Here is an 18,734-nt window from a genome sequence, read left to right as displayed (position 1 = left end):
CCACAAACATGCTGAGTTGTGTTTTGTTAACATTTGTACAGATTTTGGGTTTACATAGTGCTGTTTTATTAAGTAGCTCTACAAGTGATCTTTGATTTGGCAATTCGTTGTTATTTGTCACTTTGGATGTTTCAAGCTTATATCTGTTGTATGTATTTTATTGTCATACAATTTCAACTGGATGTAGCCGACCTATTTAGATTTTTTTATCTTTTCTTGCTTCAATCAGTGAAACAGTTCAGAGGGCCTGAGATCGAAACTGTAGAATTCGGGCCATGTATTCTCGAAACGATCATAGCGCTAGGATTTCCTAGAATCAATGTTAGAAGATAAGAATCTAGGACATCCTAGCGCTAAAATCGTTTTCGAGAATATGTGGCCTGATATGAAACAAAAAGGAGGCTAATGCTCTTTTCGTGGAAGAATTTTCTTCATTGCACACTGCATGGTAATGTTTTGTCTTCATCAGCCTATTTAGAATCAGAAAAAGGGTTGTAAAATCCATTTCATTCTCTTGTATTTCTCTGGAATTTGATATTTATTATTTGATTTTTCAGCACTACGGTAAAATATCATTGATAGATTGTACATTAATAGAAGATCCAAATTCAGATATATTTTTCTTTGATGAGGAAAGTAAGTCACACTTTTTAATTAGATACTTTATTAAGTTTGTCTTGAAACTCCGAAGATTTGAGAACTGTGTGATTTCTTGGCCCTATTTCTAGCTGCCAATGTAGTCTGAGTTCAGTGAGGGTGCATTACATGGAAAAAATTGAAGTTGGATTTTCCCTATTTTCTTGACAGATGGAAATGGATATATATCTTTATTCTAAATCAAAACGATAAAAATATAATATCATGATAATATATAGCATCCAACCTTTTTCTCACCTTAAAGACACTTTATTTATTTTTTTGACAGCATCAGATTAGGATAGGAGCAGGTAGATTCAGACTGAAAGTCCCCATTATCATAACAAACAATTATAATTCTTTATGCATATATTTCACCCCGGCTCACAGCCCTGAAAGCAAGTTTTTCTGGCAAAATCCCCCCCCCCCCTCGGACGTAAACTTGGCTCCGCCACTGTCATTCAAACCTTTTTTATTTTTGTTTACAGCATCATCTTTAGATTCAAATCTAAGTATTGGAAGTCAGAATTCTGCTGCTAATTTACTGCAAGCTCCGTTAGATAAGGATGTTAAGGCTGATTATTATAATGGTTTAGATTTCCGTATTATAATTGATTCTAAAAGTGGGCCCCCCATTACCATCAGTCTTGTAGCCTCTACTCTACATGAAAAGGCTGCGTGGTGTAGTGATATCAGTCAGGTGAGTAAAAAGACTGACATGATCTCCCCCCCTCCCTTTCATCTCTTATCAAACCCATATGGTGGCCAAAAGGGAAGAGAACTTTTGCCTTCAAAAAATTCAGCTGTTGTACCTAAAACCAGAGTTTTGTTCTAAGCTTACAGAGAAATACTTGACAACCTCCCTGTTCTCCCACACTGTTTATCTGTAACGCCGATAAACGATGTCCCCTCCCCCACCTTTTGATGCAAATTTAAATTCTAGCTAGTCACTGATGAACATACCATGATAGAATTTGCAACTGAGGAGTCTTAAGCTGATCAAGTGTTTCTGGAACAACGGAAATTGAAAAAGAAATGGTACAAAAGGAAGTTATCCGTATCCTATATACTAATATTAAGGCTAGAAAACATTTTGAATGACTTTCACCTGTTTTATTTTTCAGTGTATAGAAAATTTACAGTATAGTGATCTCCTCAACAGCTCAATGAGTGAATCGTCCTCTGTCACAATGCCACAGTCTGTACGGTATGTCATCATTCATTCCTTTTATCTCTCAATTTCTACTCTCTCTCTATCTCTTCACCACAGTAGGATATAGAGCTAGGCCCAGTTATATTTAGTTGCTATTCTCAGACGCCATATTGATGATATGATTTTTGTCTACAGACTCCTTTGCTTTCTGTTTGGTGTAAATAAACACAACTTGAACAAAAATTTCACAGTAAAACCTTACCTACTGCAGCAAAATCAAAAGAAGAATTTTGCAGGATTATTGGATAATCAGATCCCTCTCCTTTCAGGATTCCTCCCTATTTTGTGCTATGTTGGAATTTTCAGGCATTCCTTTTCAGTGCAAATAAAAGGTCTCTTGGCATTTCCTTGGTATTTCTTTCCCTTGTTTCCCTTGACCTGTGTTGAAGAAGACTTAGACCCCCAGCAATTCAAAAGTAGTAGAAAATTTTAATGTATTAATTAAAATTCACGTGAATTTTGGACCATTTGATTTACTTTCATTTCCAAATGATCAAAGAGAAATTTATGGGGAAGACTTAAATCAGTAAAGAATTTGTGGAGGAAATAAGAAAATAATAGCCAGTAACTTATGGGGGGAATTAGTAAATAAACATACAGAAATTTGTGCGGGGAATAAATGAATAATTGCATAGGAATTTGTTGGGGGAATGATAATCATTTTGTGGGGGAAATCAGTAATGATTGCATTGGAATTTGGGAGGGAATTAGTAATAATCACAAAGGAATTAGTAAATAAACACATGGAAATTTGTGGAGAAGGGGGATCAGTAAATAGTCAAATGGAACTTCATGGAAAGATTTAATAGATACTAAAAGTATTGAGGGAATTATTAAGCAGTTAATAGATACATGGGATTTTTTGTGGAAAATTAGTCAGTAGTCACATGAATTTGTAGGGAAATTAGTAAAAAGCATGGGACTTTTTGAGGAAATTTGTAAATTATCCCATTAGAATTTGTGGGGAATTTAGTAAATAATCACATGAGATTTTATTGGGGGAATTAGTAAACAGTTACATGGGACATTCTGGGGGAATAAATACATAGTTACATTGAAATTTCTAGGGAAAATTAGTCTATAATGTCATGGGCATTTTTAGGGAAATAAGAAAAATAGTCACAGGAATTTGTGGGGGGAATTAGTAAATAGTTGCTCAGGAATTTATTATTTGTAACATGTTACAGATACATACACAGTAGTGAGATCTGGTGAGTCATCTAGTAGACTAGAGTTATTCCCCTTGTAGTTAAATTCTTTGCCTATTTTGTCCTTAACCAGTAGTAGCATATAGCTGTCACCTAACATCATCCAATAATTCTTCTTTTCCTCTTCCTTTTTTATAAATTTTTTTAATTATTCTCATTCTTTATTGCCTTGTCACTAACCCATTAATTTCCCTTGTCTATTTTCATTGCATTCTCTGCAGTATTTTTTGTGATTGTCTTGAAAACATTTACATTATCAGTTCATATTCTGATATTTACCTCCAATAGTAAATTAAACAAAAACATTCAACTGATAGCACCAACCTTGAAGTTTGCTGAGAGAATAGTTTTGAATTATTTCTTGTATTATTCAAGTTGTGAAGGAAATTATGTATGGCCTTTCCAACTCTTTATTCTAATAAGATAACCTTAGACCTTTTAATATTATGGGATAGTGACAAGCATGTTCATTTTAAGCGTAATATAAACTCATTTCATTTTTATTACATTAACCTTTAACTCCCTTTGATAACCCCCCCTACTAACTCTGTGAAGGGATAGCTTTCTTCCTATTTTTACCATTTAATTCTATTTTATTACTTGCACAGCATCAGTTTGTTAGTATTATAGGTAGCACATGGTTTGGATGATTTTAAAGGTTCCGCGAGTCAGTGAAGAATTATTTGTCCATGATATAGCGTTTTCTTTGTGATCTTCAGACAACTGGGATTTCACACTAAAATATTAAAAAGTGTAGTCTACTAAATGTTTTTGGCTGCATTTCATTGATATTGCCTTTAACGCTTATAATTTGTCGTATTGTCACTACAAACAAAAGTAATTGTGGTCTGTAATGTACCATATTATAATTATGTTCCTTTATAGCCACCTGTATTAGCCTCGTCACTGCAGAAAAAGATTTATAAATATAGTTGAATAGGAATATTATGCACATAGCTTTACTTTATTTTACAAAGATTTGAAATAACGGCTAACTACTAGCACAATTCCCATAGACAAAATCATTGTAGATGTGCACAAATATCAACGTAAGATGATACTATCTAACATGTATTTATTTTCATCTTTGATTATAATTTTAGGTCAGATCCCAAACTGTTTCGAGATGATGTCGATATCAAGTTTAGTCGAACTCTCAATTCATGCAAGGTTCCACAGGTAATAGTTCAAACTTGATTTAGGAATAGCCCAAATTATCCAAACATTCAAAGTATCAATTTGATGCAATCAGAGACATTGCTACCAAGGGAAATAACTCACTTTTATAATCAATATAATGATTTGATAATAATCTGATTTGGTAATCATGGTGAAAACCACACAATTTCTAGACCACAGTAAAGTAAAATTGCTTTCATTTGCTTTCTAGGTCTCTTGTTAGAATTATTAAAAAGAATGCAATGTATTAAAACAATCTCATTAGAATGTATTAATTAAAGCTACCATGCTTGTGAAATAAATGTTACATGTGATATTGCATTGTTTTATGCCACAAAGGGAGATAATACTCTTCATTGTCAGTGGACATGATTCATCAATTATTATGAAAATTTCCTGTTTATTTGTACTATGTTTTATGGAGTTCTATATGTTCAGCATTTAACAACATGTTAAATGAATTTTCAAAAATTTGATTAAAAAACTGGATTTTGGCAGATAATTTGCAAATACTTTGATTTGTTTCAAATGATATCGGTTAATTTTTATTGTTTTATGATATTTTTATTCTATGGGCTGATTTGCAAAAACTTTTTGACAATGGGTATGGGTAGACTGCGAACAGTGTCAACTTTTTTTGTAGACATATCGTATTTATGTTTCAAATTTCAGCATGCTCTTTTGCTTCATTACCTTAGATGGAAGCAAAGGCACTGCAGTTGATTCATTCTCTCTCTATATAATTGTATTGTAGATCCGGCATGCTAGTGTAGAGAGACTGCTAGATAGACTAACTGATTTGAGGTTTCTTAGCATCGATTTTTTAAATACATTCCTATTAACATACCGTGTATTCACCACTGGTCAAACTTTGTTAGAGGCGTTAAAACGTGTGTATAAAAACCCTGAAGCTACTAATATAGACTCCAGTATGTGCTCTGTACAGTAAGTTATGTTTTTTGATAGTGACTTATATTCTGTAATGTGATCATCTAGATACGTTTTATATGGTCTATCTAGAACTTCCAACAATTTCATCAATCAAGATGAATCTGTATCTTACTATGAATATAGCAAATTGTGATAAAACAGCAGGAATTAACAGTAGAAGGTCAATATTTAGACATATATTCAGTTTGGAAGATGAGATATATACATGATTAAGTCACATTGTAGGGTTAAAGTGGAAATATTCCTTGATTTAAGTGGTATATGTTGAAATATCTATATAATGGTCTAAAAGCATTATGTCATGTGGAAAATTTTTTAAAAATCAAATAAAGTTCATCAAACAAAATTCACCTCTCAATATTGAGTCAAGTTAAATACAATCCCCTTTTATATTGAAGTTTAACCACTCTTAATTCATCATAGTGAAATATAATATAATTCTCACTATTTAGAAATTGCAAGAAGGAAAGTTTCTGTTCTAATATTAGATATATTTTATAACAGATCCTTATCTGATGCTGAAGAAGGGAGTCCACCTCATACAGATTTTACTGGTGAACCACCAGAAGTGGATTCTAAGTATGTTATCAAACCACAAGCTGAGAAGTTTCGACGTATCAGTACTGGCTGTATGAATGATTCTCAAGCTATAGACAGACTTCCTCTTGGGGGCTTCCACGGCACAAAAAGTAAGATTAGTGGTTGATGAAATCTGGTTAAAAGACTCTTTCAAAATTAAACTTTTCATGCTTTTGACAAATCCATGGAAAGTGTAGTAACCTGCAGAAAAAAACATGAAATGAAGAATTCAGATGATAAAAATGTTGACTGTTCTGGATAGAAATTTATCTGTCTATTTTCTTATTTCCAGATTTCCTTATACATTACTGTTAGCATTAAACTAGATTGAGCATGGACTGGACAATAGTATAGAATATGTTTCACATTCTTCTTGTGTGTTTTTTTTTTATGTATATATTGATATACGTGTATAATATGTTCTTGGCACATCAAAGAGAACAGGGAAGAGGCTAACATCTGTACAACTCTATTCCATTTGTTTTTCAGTTGAACGAGGAGAATCTGTTGATAGCGATGATAGTCGTTCAGAATTATCTACATATCTCATACCTCCAAAACCTAAACTAGCACCTATAGCTTCTTGTGAGACTCTTTACGACCATGAAATACCTGATGTTCCTTCAATTACCATGGAAGATTCATCTACCACATCTTCAGGGGTAGTTTTATCGGATTTTGATGTTGGAGAGTCGTCTGTTGATACGTGTGATAGTGACACTGAGGGCAAACTGGCACCTCCGTTAATAATATCAGGAGCACCGTCAGATTTTAACGAGACGTTGATGCGAACTAGTCATTACACGTTAAGTTCTGCTGCAAGTTCGGATACTTTGACTCCAGGCACACCTCAAGTTAGTCCCATACCTTCACCACTCGGTAGTCCAAAGAAAATCAAATTTAATTTGAAACAGAATGGTAATAAAGGTCGGCCAAGGAGTCCATCAACACCCTGTAAGATGTCAGATGTACAACCAGTTAGTTTGGAAACATTAACTCTATCTCCATCAAGCAGTCCAATACGAGTGATCAAACCTCTGCCAACTTCATCTCCAATACGTGTACCCTCACCTAAATTTCGATCCACATCACCAAAGCAGGGATCTTCACCTAAAACCTCTCGTTCTAGATCTCCATCAGTTAGTCCAAAACTACGTCGAGCTCCGTCTCCTATCAGTTACAGTTATTCTTCACCAAATATCATAGCACCACAAATCAAAATAAAACCATGTAAGTTGAATAGTCAACTCTTAAAGAGTAATAAGCTTAGTGCAACAAAGATTTACTGTGAAACAGAAAAACATTTTGACAATGCCTTTTCCTACACTCTCTTTTCAAAATTTATCTTTCATCTGGCAGTCTGTTTCATTTTTCAAAGGATGCAAAACTTAACTTAGCCTTAGAGCTTTACATGGTGTGCATGATTATTGATTTGGATTCATCCCTTTTTTTATAACTGAAATGAAATTGTTTAATCCTGTCAGTTTCAGGTAAACGTGGCAGTGCTGAAGCCGAATCTATCAACATCTCTAGTCCTAGAGGTAGCTTTGCTCAAGTTGAAGGTTCCCCACCTCATGCTAAAGCAGGTGCAGTGGTGACCTCATCGCGAGCATCTAAAAGAAGGTATGGGTAAGATATTGTCGTTGTTTCCTAGTATTTTGTGCATTCTACTGTTGTCATGGTGATGTAAAAGGTCTACGGTTTGTTAGTTTTTTTATTTCCTATTTCTCAGGATGGATTTGAACCTGGGGTTCCCCCCTCGGGAATTCTCTTTGAATCTTATCCTTTTTCAATTTCAACTTTTATTTGATTTTAATTTGATGACTTTGACTCCAAGATTTTTCTTTGCATGGGTAGATTAGAACATAGTCTTTAGCTTGCTCTTTTCAAAGTTTAGATATTTTCAGTTACTAGTGGTTTTTTGACGTAAATTTTCTTGACATTCTTACTCTTAAATTGTTTACATTTTTCATACTTTGTGGTTGTCTTTTAAACAATATGGTCTTTTATTCCCAATCTTGGGGTAACTTAGACCCAGAAGGCTAACAAGCCTAAAGTCAGATATCAGTGCATTAACACTATATATGGATAGACCCTCCGAGGGGCAGAGACATTTTTAAAGAAGAACAAAGTCTCTGCATGAGCCATAATCTCTCACTTTTCTCATCAACCTGGCCATTTTGACAATTTAACACATTTCACTACAACTACAATGGAAGAGTGCCAGCGTCAGAAGAGGAGGTTCAGGCTTCCATATTTGAAATCTCAATTAAGTCAGTCTTCCCAAATTTGTGCCCTTAGTTCCAGGAGCCTGATGCCGCCATTGCAATGGATCCATCCCAGTCTGCAAGCAGTCTTCATGCCAGCTTACACATCCATGAGCACATGAAACAATATAGAATTGATTTCATATTATCATATTCCTTATTATGTAGGTCAAGTTCATCTGCAGCAACCACAGCATTTGCTGCTGCTACAGCAGGACTAGCCAACTATTCACCAGATGTTAACCCTAAAAACGTCAACAGATTTCTCAGTGTTGGACCAGGTCAGTTTGAATATTTATATAAAATTATAGTTTTTATACTTGTTGTCTTGAGATATAAATTCAACGCTAACCAGCTAGCAATACTTATCAACCAGACCTGGACCAGATTAGCATTGCTTGCTAGGTATGTTGTATGTGTGAGACAATTTTTTTGAAAATTGGACACTAAGCCCTTTACTTGTATTCTGGAGGCTTCATAGTTAATGTGAATAAATTTTTTCCAAGTAACAAAATGTATCCATTTTATTTGTGTTCCTTTTGCTCTTATCATCAATTATGATCAGAATGTTTAGCAAATTGAAATAAATTTTCTCCCACTCAAGGTACAGATAGACCTGCTAAGAAACGTGAATCAGTCATTAGTACAGCGGCTACCATGAGAGTACTCAATATATTAAAACATTGGGTGTCCAAACATCAACAGGTACATTCACAGACCAGGCTGGAAATAAGTTAACAAGCCACAAAATACCCCTTTTTCATGAATGAACTTTTCCTATCATGCTAAACAATACATTATATTGATGGAAGATATGCATGTGCGGAATAGTTCATAATTACATATAGGGGTGTCAGGTCACCTTATTTCCTGCCTTGATCTGACTAGCAAGTTTGTTTTTAAATTCTTTGATAATCTTCTTACATCCTTTAAATAACTCATCAGTAAACATTTAATTGAGCTTAATTATGAGAAATTCTTACCTCCTGATGGCCAATAATATATCAATCTATTTTCATATTGTGAAGAGAATTTCGGTATTTTCCATTGATCTCAATTGAGAGGGTAATCCTTGATTCATGAACTTTTCCATAACCTGTCTGGTTTTCACAATTTTTTCAAGACCAAATTCAGCTTGAACTTTGCTTTTAGACTGTTAAAAATATTTTAAAATACGTGAAGAAGATCTGTGTAAACTCCCAGGTTTTTCTTAAATCAGATTTACAAGGGAATTTATGAACTGTGGCTAATTATCAATAAGAGTTAGGATGTATGAAGAATTATTAACAGAATAACAAACTTGTCAGTTGAATAGCCTCGTTCTAGATATTGTACTGTCATAGTTGTTGATGTTGCTTTATGTTGTTTTATGATGTATCTGTTTCCATGGTTATCATTGTGTTACACAATCTGATTGGTTAAAAACAAATACGTCTGATACAGAGCAACCAATCACTGTTTTGAAAGACAAATATACCATCACCATCGTGTTGTACATGTCCATGAATCTCACCCTTGTCCAATTTGAAATGTTTAAATCTAAAATCATATTTTGGATCAAGGTTTATATGATTCCTAAATAACTTGTAGTATAACAAATATATAACCATGTCATCAGAATTAATAATTATTATGTTTAACATTGAATGTTGTTACAATATGTTTTGAGGGATATAATCATCTGTCCCTGTATTCTCGTAATGAACTTGCTAGGATGATCTGGTGCCTTAATTTCTAATAATGTTTTTAGGACGTCCTAGTGCTAAGATCATTTTTTGAGAATACCGGGCCTGTATTTTTACTTTTCCAGCAGATAGAACTTAAATTTAGCTGCCCATTACTATGAATTTCAGATGTTCTTAGCACTCTTCTCAGTTAAAATAAAAGAAAAAACTTTCCTTTCAAAGCCATTCATAAGTCAGATACTAGGACTACTACTTTTTAAAGGAGAAGTCTGCACCAAAAAATTGTTCAAAATCATGTCTCCCATTGATATACAGATATATTAGTCTGATTTTTAATATTTAACTCACCACAATGTTCAGTTTGAATTCTGCTTTACACTATTATATAAATCGTCACTTTTTCCCATTTTGCTAAGATTTTAGTCATTTTTATGGGCTTTCAGATGTCTGAGTTTAGTTTTATCAGATGAGAAAAGTATTAAATGAGATGATTATATTCCTTGCTAAATTTTATTTTAATTCTTAAATAAATGTTGTATTTGATGCATTTTGTTCAGCATTAAAAACCATACCAGAACCACCTCACTCTACTCAGAATGGTCATAATAAGAATATTGGTTCTGCTGCTACCATGAGAGCAATTAACATTCTCAAAAATTGGACTGTCAAATTCCCAGAGGTGATGCATTTCTTAATTTTTGGAAAGTTTTTGAAAATTGATAAAAACAACCACAAATAAGACATTCAAAAAAATGCTGAAATTATCAGTTTTAAGTGTTGTTTGTATTATTGTTATCAAGTGTCATTGTTGTGAGCTTTATTTAGACGTACACAATTTGTTTTTTTCAATTGCCACTTTTTACTCTGATGTTCGCAAACTTTGAATTCAATGGACATAGAGAGTTGGATAAAAACAAAAAATAGTCCATACCATGAGCACAATCATCATCCTTGATAATGTTAAATTAGACCAAGATATTCTTCAATTCAATATTTCATGTTAGTGGTCATTTTCTTGTTTCGGAAAAGCTGCAAGACTTAATACTCAATCCCCAGTTGTTTAATTAGAAAATTGTAGGTTTGAAATTTTCATTTCTATTCATTAGATCAATTCATGTTCAGAGTAGGATATTTCACTTGATTTACCTTCAATAGTTCAGTCTATAGCAAGTTAGATTGTCGTCTTTTAGGCAATTAGGTGCTTTAGGTTCAAAGCCCCCTTAAGATAACCCTAACCATGTATTATATCTCCTACAGGACTTTGATTTAAACCTGGTATTAAAGTCTGCTGTAATAGATCTACTGGAGGAAATGGTGTGTAATACCAATCTACTACCAGCAGAACATAAAGCTGCAGCCTCTATACTGCGTACTATTACTAAAGATACCTCAGACAATAAGAAAGTGGACCTGGAAAAACTCTTACAGCACACTTCAGTAAGTGATACTCAGGGTCAGGTATATCTCAGCTGGTTGCTTACTCATAGGGTCAGTAGTATTTTCAATGATTGTCTGTGCACACTGCAATAATATTCTCAAGGGGAAATAAGATAGTTCAAAGTGTAGTTACTTTACTTGTCCCTGCAAGGCAATTGTCTTGTTCTAAAAAAAAATCCTGAGAAAGATCTTTTGGTATTGATGTGTGTGGTGTAAAAAGTGAGTAAAAACCTTCACATAAATGATAGATATCAAATACTTCTGTTATCTTGAAATATTTATGAGAAACATACAACAAGAGCTTGATATGACATCTTGATGATAGAGACAGCAGTATGCATTCAATTGTGATGACACTGGATTCATGAGATTGTTAAGAAATCTTCTTTTTTTATTTTAGACACCATCAAAAGATAATTTTGACTCACTGTCAGCTCTAGATATAGCAGAACAATTGACTTATCTAGATCATCAAATATTCATGTCTATCAGGAGCGAGTAAGTAATATTTCTGAATTAATTTGATATTTCTTGCAGGGAGCAGTGATAGCTTGGTGTATATGACTTTGTTTCTGGAGGATTGATTCAGAAATAGTTTAAGTTATTATGAAATTTTTTCCGCCTTTTTTGAATACCTCTTGATTACTGTAGGAAGCTGTGGTACCAGAATACTCGATGGTCCCTTTGCTGACTCGTCTCCATGTCAACAATGCAGTTTAAATGACATATTAATAAGAAGCATGTAGTTGTTCAGAAGGTGTTAATCTCTGTTATTATGTCAATAATATATACGTCTCTGTCATGGTTTTTATCTTAATGGAAGGGATGCAGTATTTCGTCATTTTAACATTCAGACATGGATAATTCTGGACACACATGGATATGTGAACTGTGGACACTATTACTGATTGGCGTCTCTGAGACTGAAGTTTGCTTGGTCAGAAAAAATGGCACATCGGTTCCTTTAATAGGCAAACAGGAAGATAATTCCTTTTTCAATCCATTAGTAATATAACACACACACATATAACAAATTACATAACATTTCAACACAATTTACACATGTTGTCATCAGATGAAATGATATGTTATATGTGCTCTCAGCTTCTAAATGACATTCAAATTGTACTCCTCTATTAATATTTTCTATTGTTTATCCTAGGGAATTACTGAGTCAAGCGTGGATGAAAGGAGATAAAGCTACTAGAGCACCACATGTACTTCTAGTTAGTAAACGATTTAATGAGGTAAATACACAATCCCAAATTATTTCATCAAAATAATATATTCAATGTACATCTCAAAAACAAATAACAGTTTTTGATCAAATTTGTAAATAAGTCTACCAACTTGACTGAAATTGAAATTGAAAACTGAAATTTGGTGGAAAAATGCCAATACTCTGTTTTTAATACCTTATTTTTTTATATTTTACTAGGTGAGTCGACTGGTTGTATCAGAAATTGTTGGTAGACAGACCCAGTTAGATCGGGTAGCCTGTATAGAGAAATGGGCAGCCATTGCTGATATCTGTCGTTGTATGCACAATTATAATGGAGTATTACAGATCTGTGCTGCCTTCGTCAACAGTTCAGTCTACAGGTTGAAGAAAACATGGGAGAAGCTTTCCAAACAGGTACGACCAAATTATTTTGGTGTAAAAATTATTACCTTTGATTTCCAGTTGATAACCATATTTGCCTTTACTAAAAATAAGACTAGCCCAAAATGAATATTAAACTGTTTTGGTTCTTGGCTATTGAATTAGGTAAGCTTATATGATATACAAATTATGTTTTTTATATTTGACTGTTTTAGGTTAATAATGCCTCACATATATGTATTAATATATTATAGACCAAACAGATGATTGAGAAGTTACAAACATTAGTTTCCTCTGAAGGAAGATTTAAAAATATGAGAGATGCATTACACAGGTAGGAATATATTGATTGGTTATTGACCTCTACTTTAATTTATTATTCAAAATAATGAATTGGTGGGTATAATAAAGCTTTGTATAAATTTTATAGACATGTATTTGATTGTTGCTGGTTGTATCACAAACTATTTTATGATCAAAATTTATCTTGATTTATCGAATGTACATTTATCACTTTTAATAAATTTTGGTCTGGGCCATGTTAAGTTGTTAAGCACATGTTGATATTATGTCCTGTCTTGCTTTTGACAGCAAGTTGTTGTTGAGCTTAATGAAGTCTTTAGTCTGTACTTTAAATAATTGGGGAGCCCCGGTGGCTCAGTGAGTTAGACGCTTGCTCGCTAACCTGAAGGTCCAGGTTCAATCCCGGCATAGGTCGAGATAATACCTTCGGATTTTTCAACCCGGTTTCCCCCTGTGATGCAGGTAAGAGGGGCTGACATGGAAAAACCGTCTAGTCGTTCGGATGGGACAATAAACCGAGGCCTCGTGTGCTACAGGCTGTGCACGTTGTAGATCCCTCGCCAGTTGGAAATCGAAAAAGAGCATGCTAATGCCGCTGTCCTGGCAAAATTTCCCTCATGGCACCCTGCATGGCGTTGCCCGTCTTCATTAGCCCACAAGGTGCAGAAGAGTAGGACGTAAAACTCCATTCATTTCATTTCGCTTTAAATAATTGTAGTAAAAGAGATATATATCCCGTGAATATAACAATGAAATATTTTCTAATTATAGATGTGATCCACCATGTATACCATATCTAGGAATGTATTTAACAGATTTATCATTTATAGAAGAAGGCACACCAAATTTTACTGATGAAGGCTTGGTCAATTTCTCTAAAATGCGAATGGTGAGTTAAATTATGATCCTGGCCCTGTATTCTCAAAACGATCTTAGTGTTAAGACATCCTATGGTCTTAATATCTAATACAGTTTTTGGACATCCTAGCGCTAAGATTGTTTCGAGAATACCAATCCTGGTATCTTAAGTTGGCTTGACCAAGCTTCTCAACATTCTTATTATTTTTAAGACTAAAAACTTCTTAAGTATATTCTCATTCAGATGTACAAGTTGTGAATGTGTTACATTATGAATTCATGGATAGCTTTTCATAATCCCTGGATCAATTAGTTAACCTATCATATCATCATTGTATTGTCCCGTTAATAGATGTTAGACAGGACAATGTCATCATGGCGTATTTGGAACCAATGCTCTATCTAATAAAAAAATAGGATTGTGGTGTATTAAAACTTAGATGTTGGCCATTGGAACAAATTCTGTCCAAGTTCAGGAGTAGAGTTTAAAGAAAATTCAAAAATGACATCATTCACCTAATGTTAGATACTTTACAAAGACAAATAGTGTCTAGCACTAAAATGCTTCTTGTCTGAGATACAATTGCTAGGTTTTTGGAATATTTTTAATATCTTTTTATAAAATGTACAGAGTTTGTCTTATTTGTTGCCAATATTTTTAAAATTTCTTTTCAGATTGCTCATGTTATAAGAGAAATTCGTTTATTTCAACAAACATCATATCGTATTGAACACCATCCAAGGGTAAGTTAAGTTATCACTAGGCAGGAAGGGTGGATAACGGGTTGGTTCTCATAGAAACCACACAGTTTTACTGATCAAAGGTGCCCTCACACCATGACTCATGACCATGAGTTACAAAGGCAACTCAAAACTCAGTTGCATGACAGTTGTGTAGGAAACTTATGACCATTTTGAAACCATACCGAACTGATGATGGCTGTGATGTGAAGGCCCCTTAAATTGTTATTTTGCCGCAAAATTTGGTTGCATGCTTTGTTCGACAAGACTTCATTGTGGAAAATTCCATTCCATATCAGTTTAACAACATATTGAAGTTTTTGTAATTGTTATTTTCAGGTAACGAGTTATTTATTAGATCCCAGTCGACTGCTGGATGAGGAGCAGACGTATAAACATTCACTAGAAATCGAACCAAAGCAATCACGTCTTTCTGTTGTTTCTGCACCATCTTGAAATTGGCAACCATTTTAGTTTTACAATTACATCTTGCCATCTGACTCAGATTGACATGTAGGTCAAGATTGGGTTGGATATTGTGGCTGGTGGCAGCCATCTTAGTGTATGTTGTATTGGACAATGACTGTGAAGTGCTAGGCTCCTTAAAATTTAAATTTAAGGTCCAATTTTCATAGGGCATCCAAGTTATTTCATCTAGGTTTGAAAGTTGTTATAAGCCTCTTGGAATGGGTTATAGTCCTAGTCAGTTTTAAATGACATTCCTATAACTTGTTTCAAACAAGTGGGTTATAGTCAGTTTTAAATGACATTCCTATAGCTTGTTTCAAACAAGCGGGTTATAGTCAGTTTTAAATGACATTCCTATAGCTTATTTCAAACAAGTGGGTTATAGTCAGTTTTGAATGACATCCCTATAGCATGTTTCAAACAAGTGGACGACATGCAACTGTGATATGAAGTATACAGGATAGGAAAATGGGTTGTGATTGTTCAAAAATTGTTGTGCCGTTTATTTTTTTCTTTGAATTATTTATTTAATGTCATTCCAAGGATGTAGAATTTGTGTCTGTGATGTCAGGTGATCTATTAATAGTAACAAGGGAGATATTAAAGCACATACCAAATTACAATTGTACTCTGTTATAACCATCAGGTCCAATACTTTACAACATGGTGCAGAAAAGTAGGACGTAAAACTCCATTCATTAAATTTTTTTCAATACTTTACACAAACAGGAGTAGAAAAGTTCATAAACTAAATTTGATTTCCAATACTTTAAAATCCACTAAAAAAACATTCCAAAATATAGTCATCATAGCGGTAAATGTTTTATTTCCTGCTTGAGAAAGAAGAGAGGTTGTATTGATAGGACCTTCTGAAACTTTACACCAGCAATCGGGAGCAGAAAAGAGAAATGTTAACTCCATTATTTCATTTCAAAAACCATTTTAGAAATATCAAATTTATAAACCATTCCAGAAATATAGTTTTCCTTTACTTTATACATGTAATATTTCCCTACTGGAGAAAAGAGAGGTGGTACTGATAGGATCATTCTGATATTTTAAACAGGAGTGATAACTCCATTATTTCATTTCCAAAACCATTTCTGAAAAACCAAAATTATAAACCATTCCCTAAGTAGGCTATAGTTATAGTTTTATTTGATATATGTTTATTAAGATACTGGAAGAAGCTAGGGCTGATCAAAATAAATATAAATATACAGACCAATCCAAAAGTATGATAGTCATCTCTTGAACTTGATATGTTTATTTTTCTATAAAAAAAGGCTGTTCTCCATAATCTACCTAAATTCAACATTCATCTGTAATGTAATGTAAGGGCTGTTAATTGGTACCAGTTGATAATTTTCACACCTAAATTAGGCCTACCATTTTCTTGAAGATAGCCAAGAAATTATTATATTTAATAACAAGGAAATCAAACTGAATTGGGACAAAGCATGATTGTTGTTGTTATATTTGACATAGGTGTAGGTGGAAGGGGTTCCTAGTAGACATTTTAAGGGAATTCAACCTAAAGGTTCGGAATTTGTTGAGTTGTGGACACTGAAATTTTTCATTCATCCAGGCTCTTCAAGGAATTAATTTTCAAAGGTGTGGCCAAAGTTCAGTTGGATTTTTCATACAAGCTGTAAAGACTATTCTAGGCTAGCTCCTCCTCCACATTGATATTAACCAATAAGAAATGAGATATAAAGACCCGCCCCTACATCTGTTTGAACCAATGAGAAAAAAGATAAATGAAAGTGTTGTTGTTATTTATTGTTAGAAATCTTTAATTTCAAAATGTAAATAAATCATATATTTGTAAATTATTATTATTATTAATTATTATATTAGTTTTGAAAATTTCGTGTTTTATTATTCCCATGTCATTTTCATGAGGTCAAGATTTTATGAACTATGTATTATACCTTGACTGAAAGAGCCACTTTTCTTGAATCACAGTTTGTAAATTCAGCGATATGATTGGATTGTATGCCAACAAATACAGCCGATCAGAGCCCTCAACAAAACTTAAACAAATTAGCCGGAGCACCTTATCACCCAGCAGACATCAATACAACTCACTCCTATTCATGTGCTATCAATATAAAACCATTATTTATGATATTCTTTATTTATACCAGTACATATACAGTACAATCAAATATTATTCACATTAATATAAACAATTTAGTTTTATCAGCAAAAACATAGAAGAATCAGTTTTCTTGACAGAATGAGCAAGTTCGTAGATTTTAGAAAATGCAAGTTCACATTTAGAAGCTAAAATGCAAGGCAATATTTAGATTACTTCAATATAATCTTAACTGGTACAATTTCAATATATGTTTCACTGGTCATCAATAGATACAAATGACAGTCAAAGCTACAAAATATGTATATCTCATACAAGCAATTTAAATGGCTGATTGCCTCATACACCATGGTCAGGCTCTTGGCAATGACTAGATTGTTTCACACAATGCGTACCTGGGTCTGAATGGTAATGACCTTTGAATTCAACAGATATGATTAACTATCATAAAATATCACTATCCATTGTTACCATGATGATGAAAACACATTAAAATCGATTGAATTAAATCAATTTCATGTGCATGCCATTTTTCTCAAAGCAGACTAGACAAAGTTCGTCTTTCAGTGACAGAATTAAATGATGGGGATAACAATTAAAGTAATTAAATAATATAATGAATAATAATATAATGAATAATAATATAATAAACAAATTAAAATACAGGGAATTTTGAGCATAATCTCACTTCATTGTTTATAATAGTATGTTGTAAATTAATTTAAACATGTGACTCTTGATATTAAATTGTGTTTTGTTATTTAATATNTGAGACATTTTTGATATATTGAAAACCAATGGCCAGTTGTCCAAAAAAAACCATGATATTTTAAAATTTGAAACCATTTAATCAACCACTAACAATACTTTATTTAAATACACAAGAAGGTCAAAGTTCATCTGGTTCAGAATGTAGACGGTCAAAGTTCATCTGGTTCAGAATGTAATAAAAGGTCAAAATTCATTTGGTTCAGAATGTAATAAAAGTTCATCTGGTTCAGAATGCAACAGAGAAATAGAGGGCATCTGAGGATGTATTTCATACGATTATTTAGAATTTGAAGCCATTCAATAAACAACTAACAGACTGGTGTCAATTTATCTTCTACCAGTTCTTACTGGATGTCGATGATGTCCACTTGTAGCTTGAGATAACTCCAATAAAAAACTGAAAAATTAAAATCAGTGATTGTAGCAGAAAAATATGTAATAGTGCAATTTGTTTTTTCATATTTTATCAAGGTTTTAGGGGATTCGAGAAGGTTTCTAGCCTCTTTAAGTGTATAGAAGACACTATTATTTGTTACATTCTGATTTTCTAACAAATGTCCGTAGTTCCTGAAACTCAAGAACAAACATGACAGGTCTACAATTCTTTTAACTTGAACTAATAAAAACAGCTGAAAACAGGATACATTGTCTTGGATTTCAACGATAGATTTAAACATTACCAACAAACCAAACGGCTCAAATTAAAATTCCTTATCCAATGGCAGAGATTAATT

General features: G+C 33.3%; 2 protein-coding genes across 2 annotated transcripts in view; both read left to right on the top strand.

The window, feature by feature from the left end:
* LOTGIDRAFT_102760 (hypothetical protein) overlaps positions 1–12,887 on the top strand; it is a gene marked incomplete at both ends in the record, with an annotated part of 30,756 nt that extends 17,869 nt beyond the window's left edge. The window contains 12 exons of the mRNA XM_009045908.1: positions 558–636; positions 1,197–1,336; positions 1,761–1,843; positions 4,161–4,236; positions 4,991–5,165; positions 5,640–5,885; positions 6,268–6,705; positions 8,638–8,738; positions 10,976–11,155; positions 11,556–11,653; positions 12,318–12,402; positions 12,594–12,887. Of these exons, the coding sequence (XP_009044156.1) occupies positions 558–636; positions 1,197–1,336; positions 1,761–1,843; positions 4,161–4,236; positions 4,991–5,165; positions 5,640–5,885; positions 6,268–6,705; positions 8,638–8,738; positions 10,976–11,155; positions 11,556–11,653; positions 12,318–12,402; positions 12,594–12,887 (1,995 nt within the window). The remainder of the gene's footprint in view (positions 1–557; positions 637–1,196; positions 1,337–1,760; positions 1,844–4,160; positions 4,237–4,990; positions 5,166–5,639; positions 5,886–6,267; positions 6,706–8,637; positions 8,739–10,975; positions 11,156–11,555; positions 11,654–12,317; positions 12,403–12,593) is intronic.
* A 128-nt stretch (positions 12,888–13,015) lies between these two features.
* LOTGIDRAFT_181403 (hypothetical protein) lies at positions 13,016–15,626 on the top strand. Its single transcript, XM_009045907.1, has 4 exons — positions 13,016–13,092; positions 13,833–13,950; positions 14,595–14,663; positions 15,000–15,626. Exons 1-4 carry the CDS (start codon positions 13,022–13,024, stop codon positions 15,114–15,116), a joined length of 375 nt encoding a protein of 124 aa, XP_009044155.1. The 5' UTR covers positions 13,016–13,021; the 3' UTR covers positions 15,117–15,626.
* Positions 15,627–18,734: the final 3,108 nt, after the last annotated feature.

The sequence above is a fragment of the Lottia gigantea genome (genome assembly GCF_000327385.1).
Source record: "Lottia gigantea unplaced genomic scaffold LOTGIsca_1, whole genome shotgun sequence".
Classification (NCBI taxonomy): domain Eukaryota; kingdom Metazoa; phylum Mollusca; class Gastropoda; family Lottiidae; genus Lottia; species Lottia gigantea.
Note: the sequence above shows the minus strand (reverse complement) of the source record. Positions and strands in the feature narration are given on the sequence as shown.

What these genes read in the sequence shown, in the direction of transcription:
- LOTGIDRAFT_181403 (XM_009045907.1), top strand. Translation starts at nt 13,022, where the DNA reads ATGATTGAGAAGTTACAAACATTAGTTTCCTCTGAAGGAAGATTTAAA. An exon ending in ATGAGAGATGCATTACACAG is followed by an intron (nt 13,093 to 13,832) that starts GTAGGAATATAT and finishes TTCTAATTATAG; the next exon opens with ATGTGATCCACCATGTATAC. An exon ending in ATTTCTCTAAAATGCGAATG is followed by an intron (nt 13,951 to 14,594) that starts GTGAGTTAAATT and finishes ATTTCTTTTCAG; the next exon opens with ATTGCTCATGTTATAAGAGA.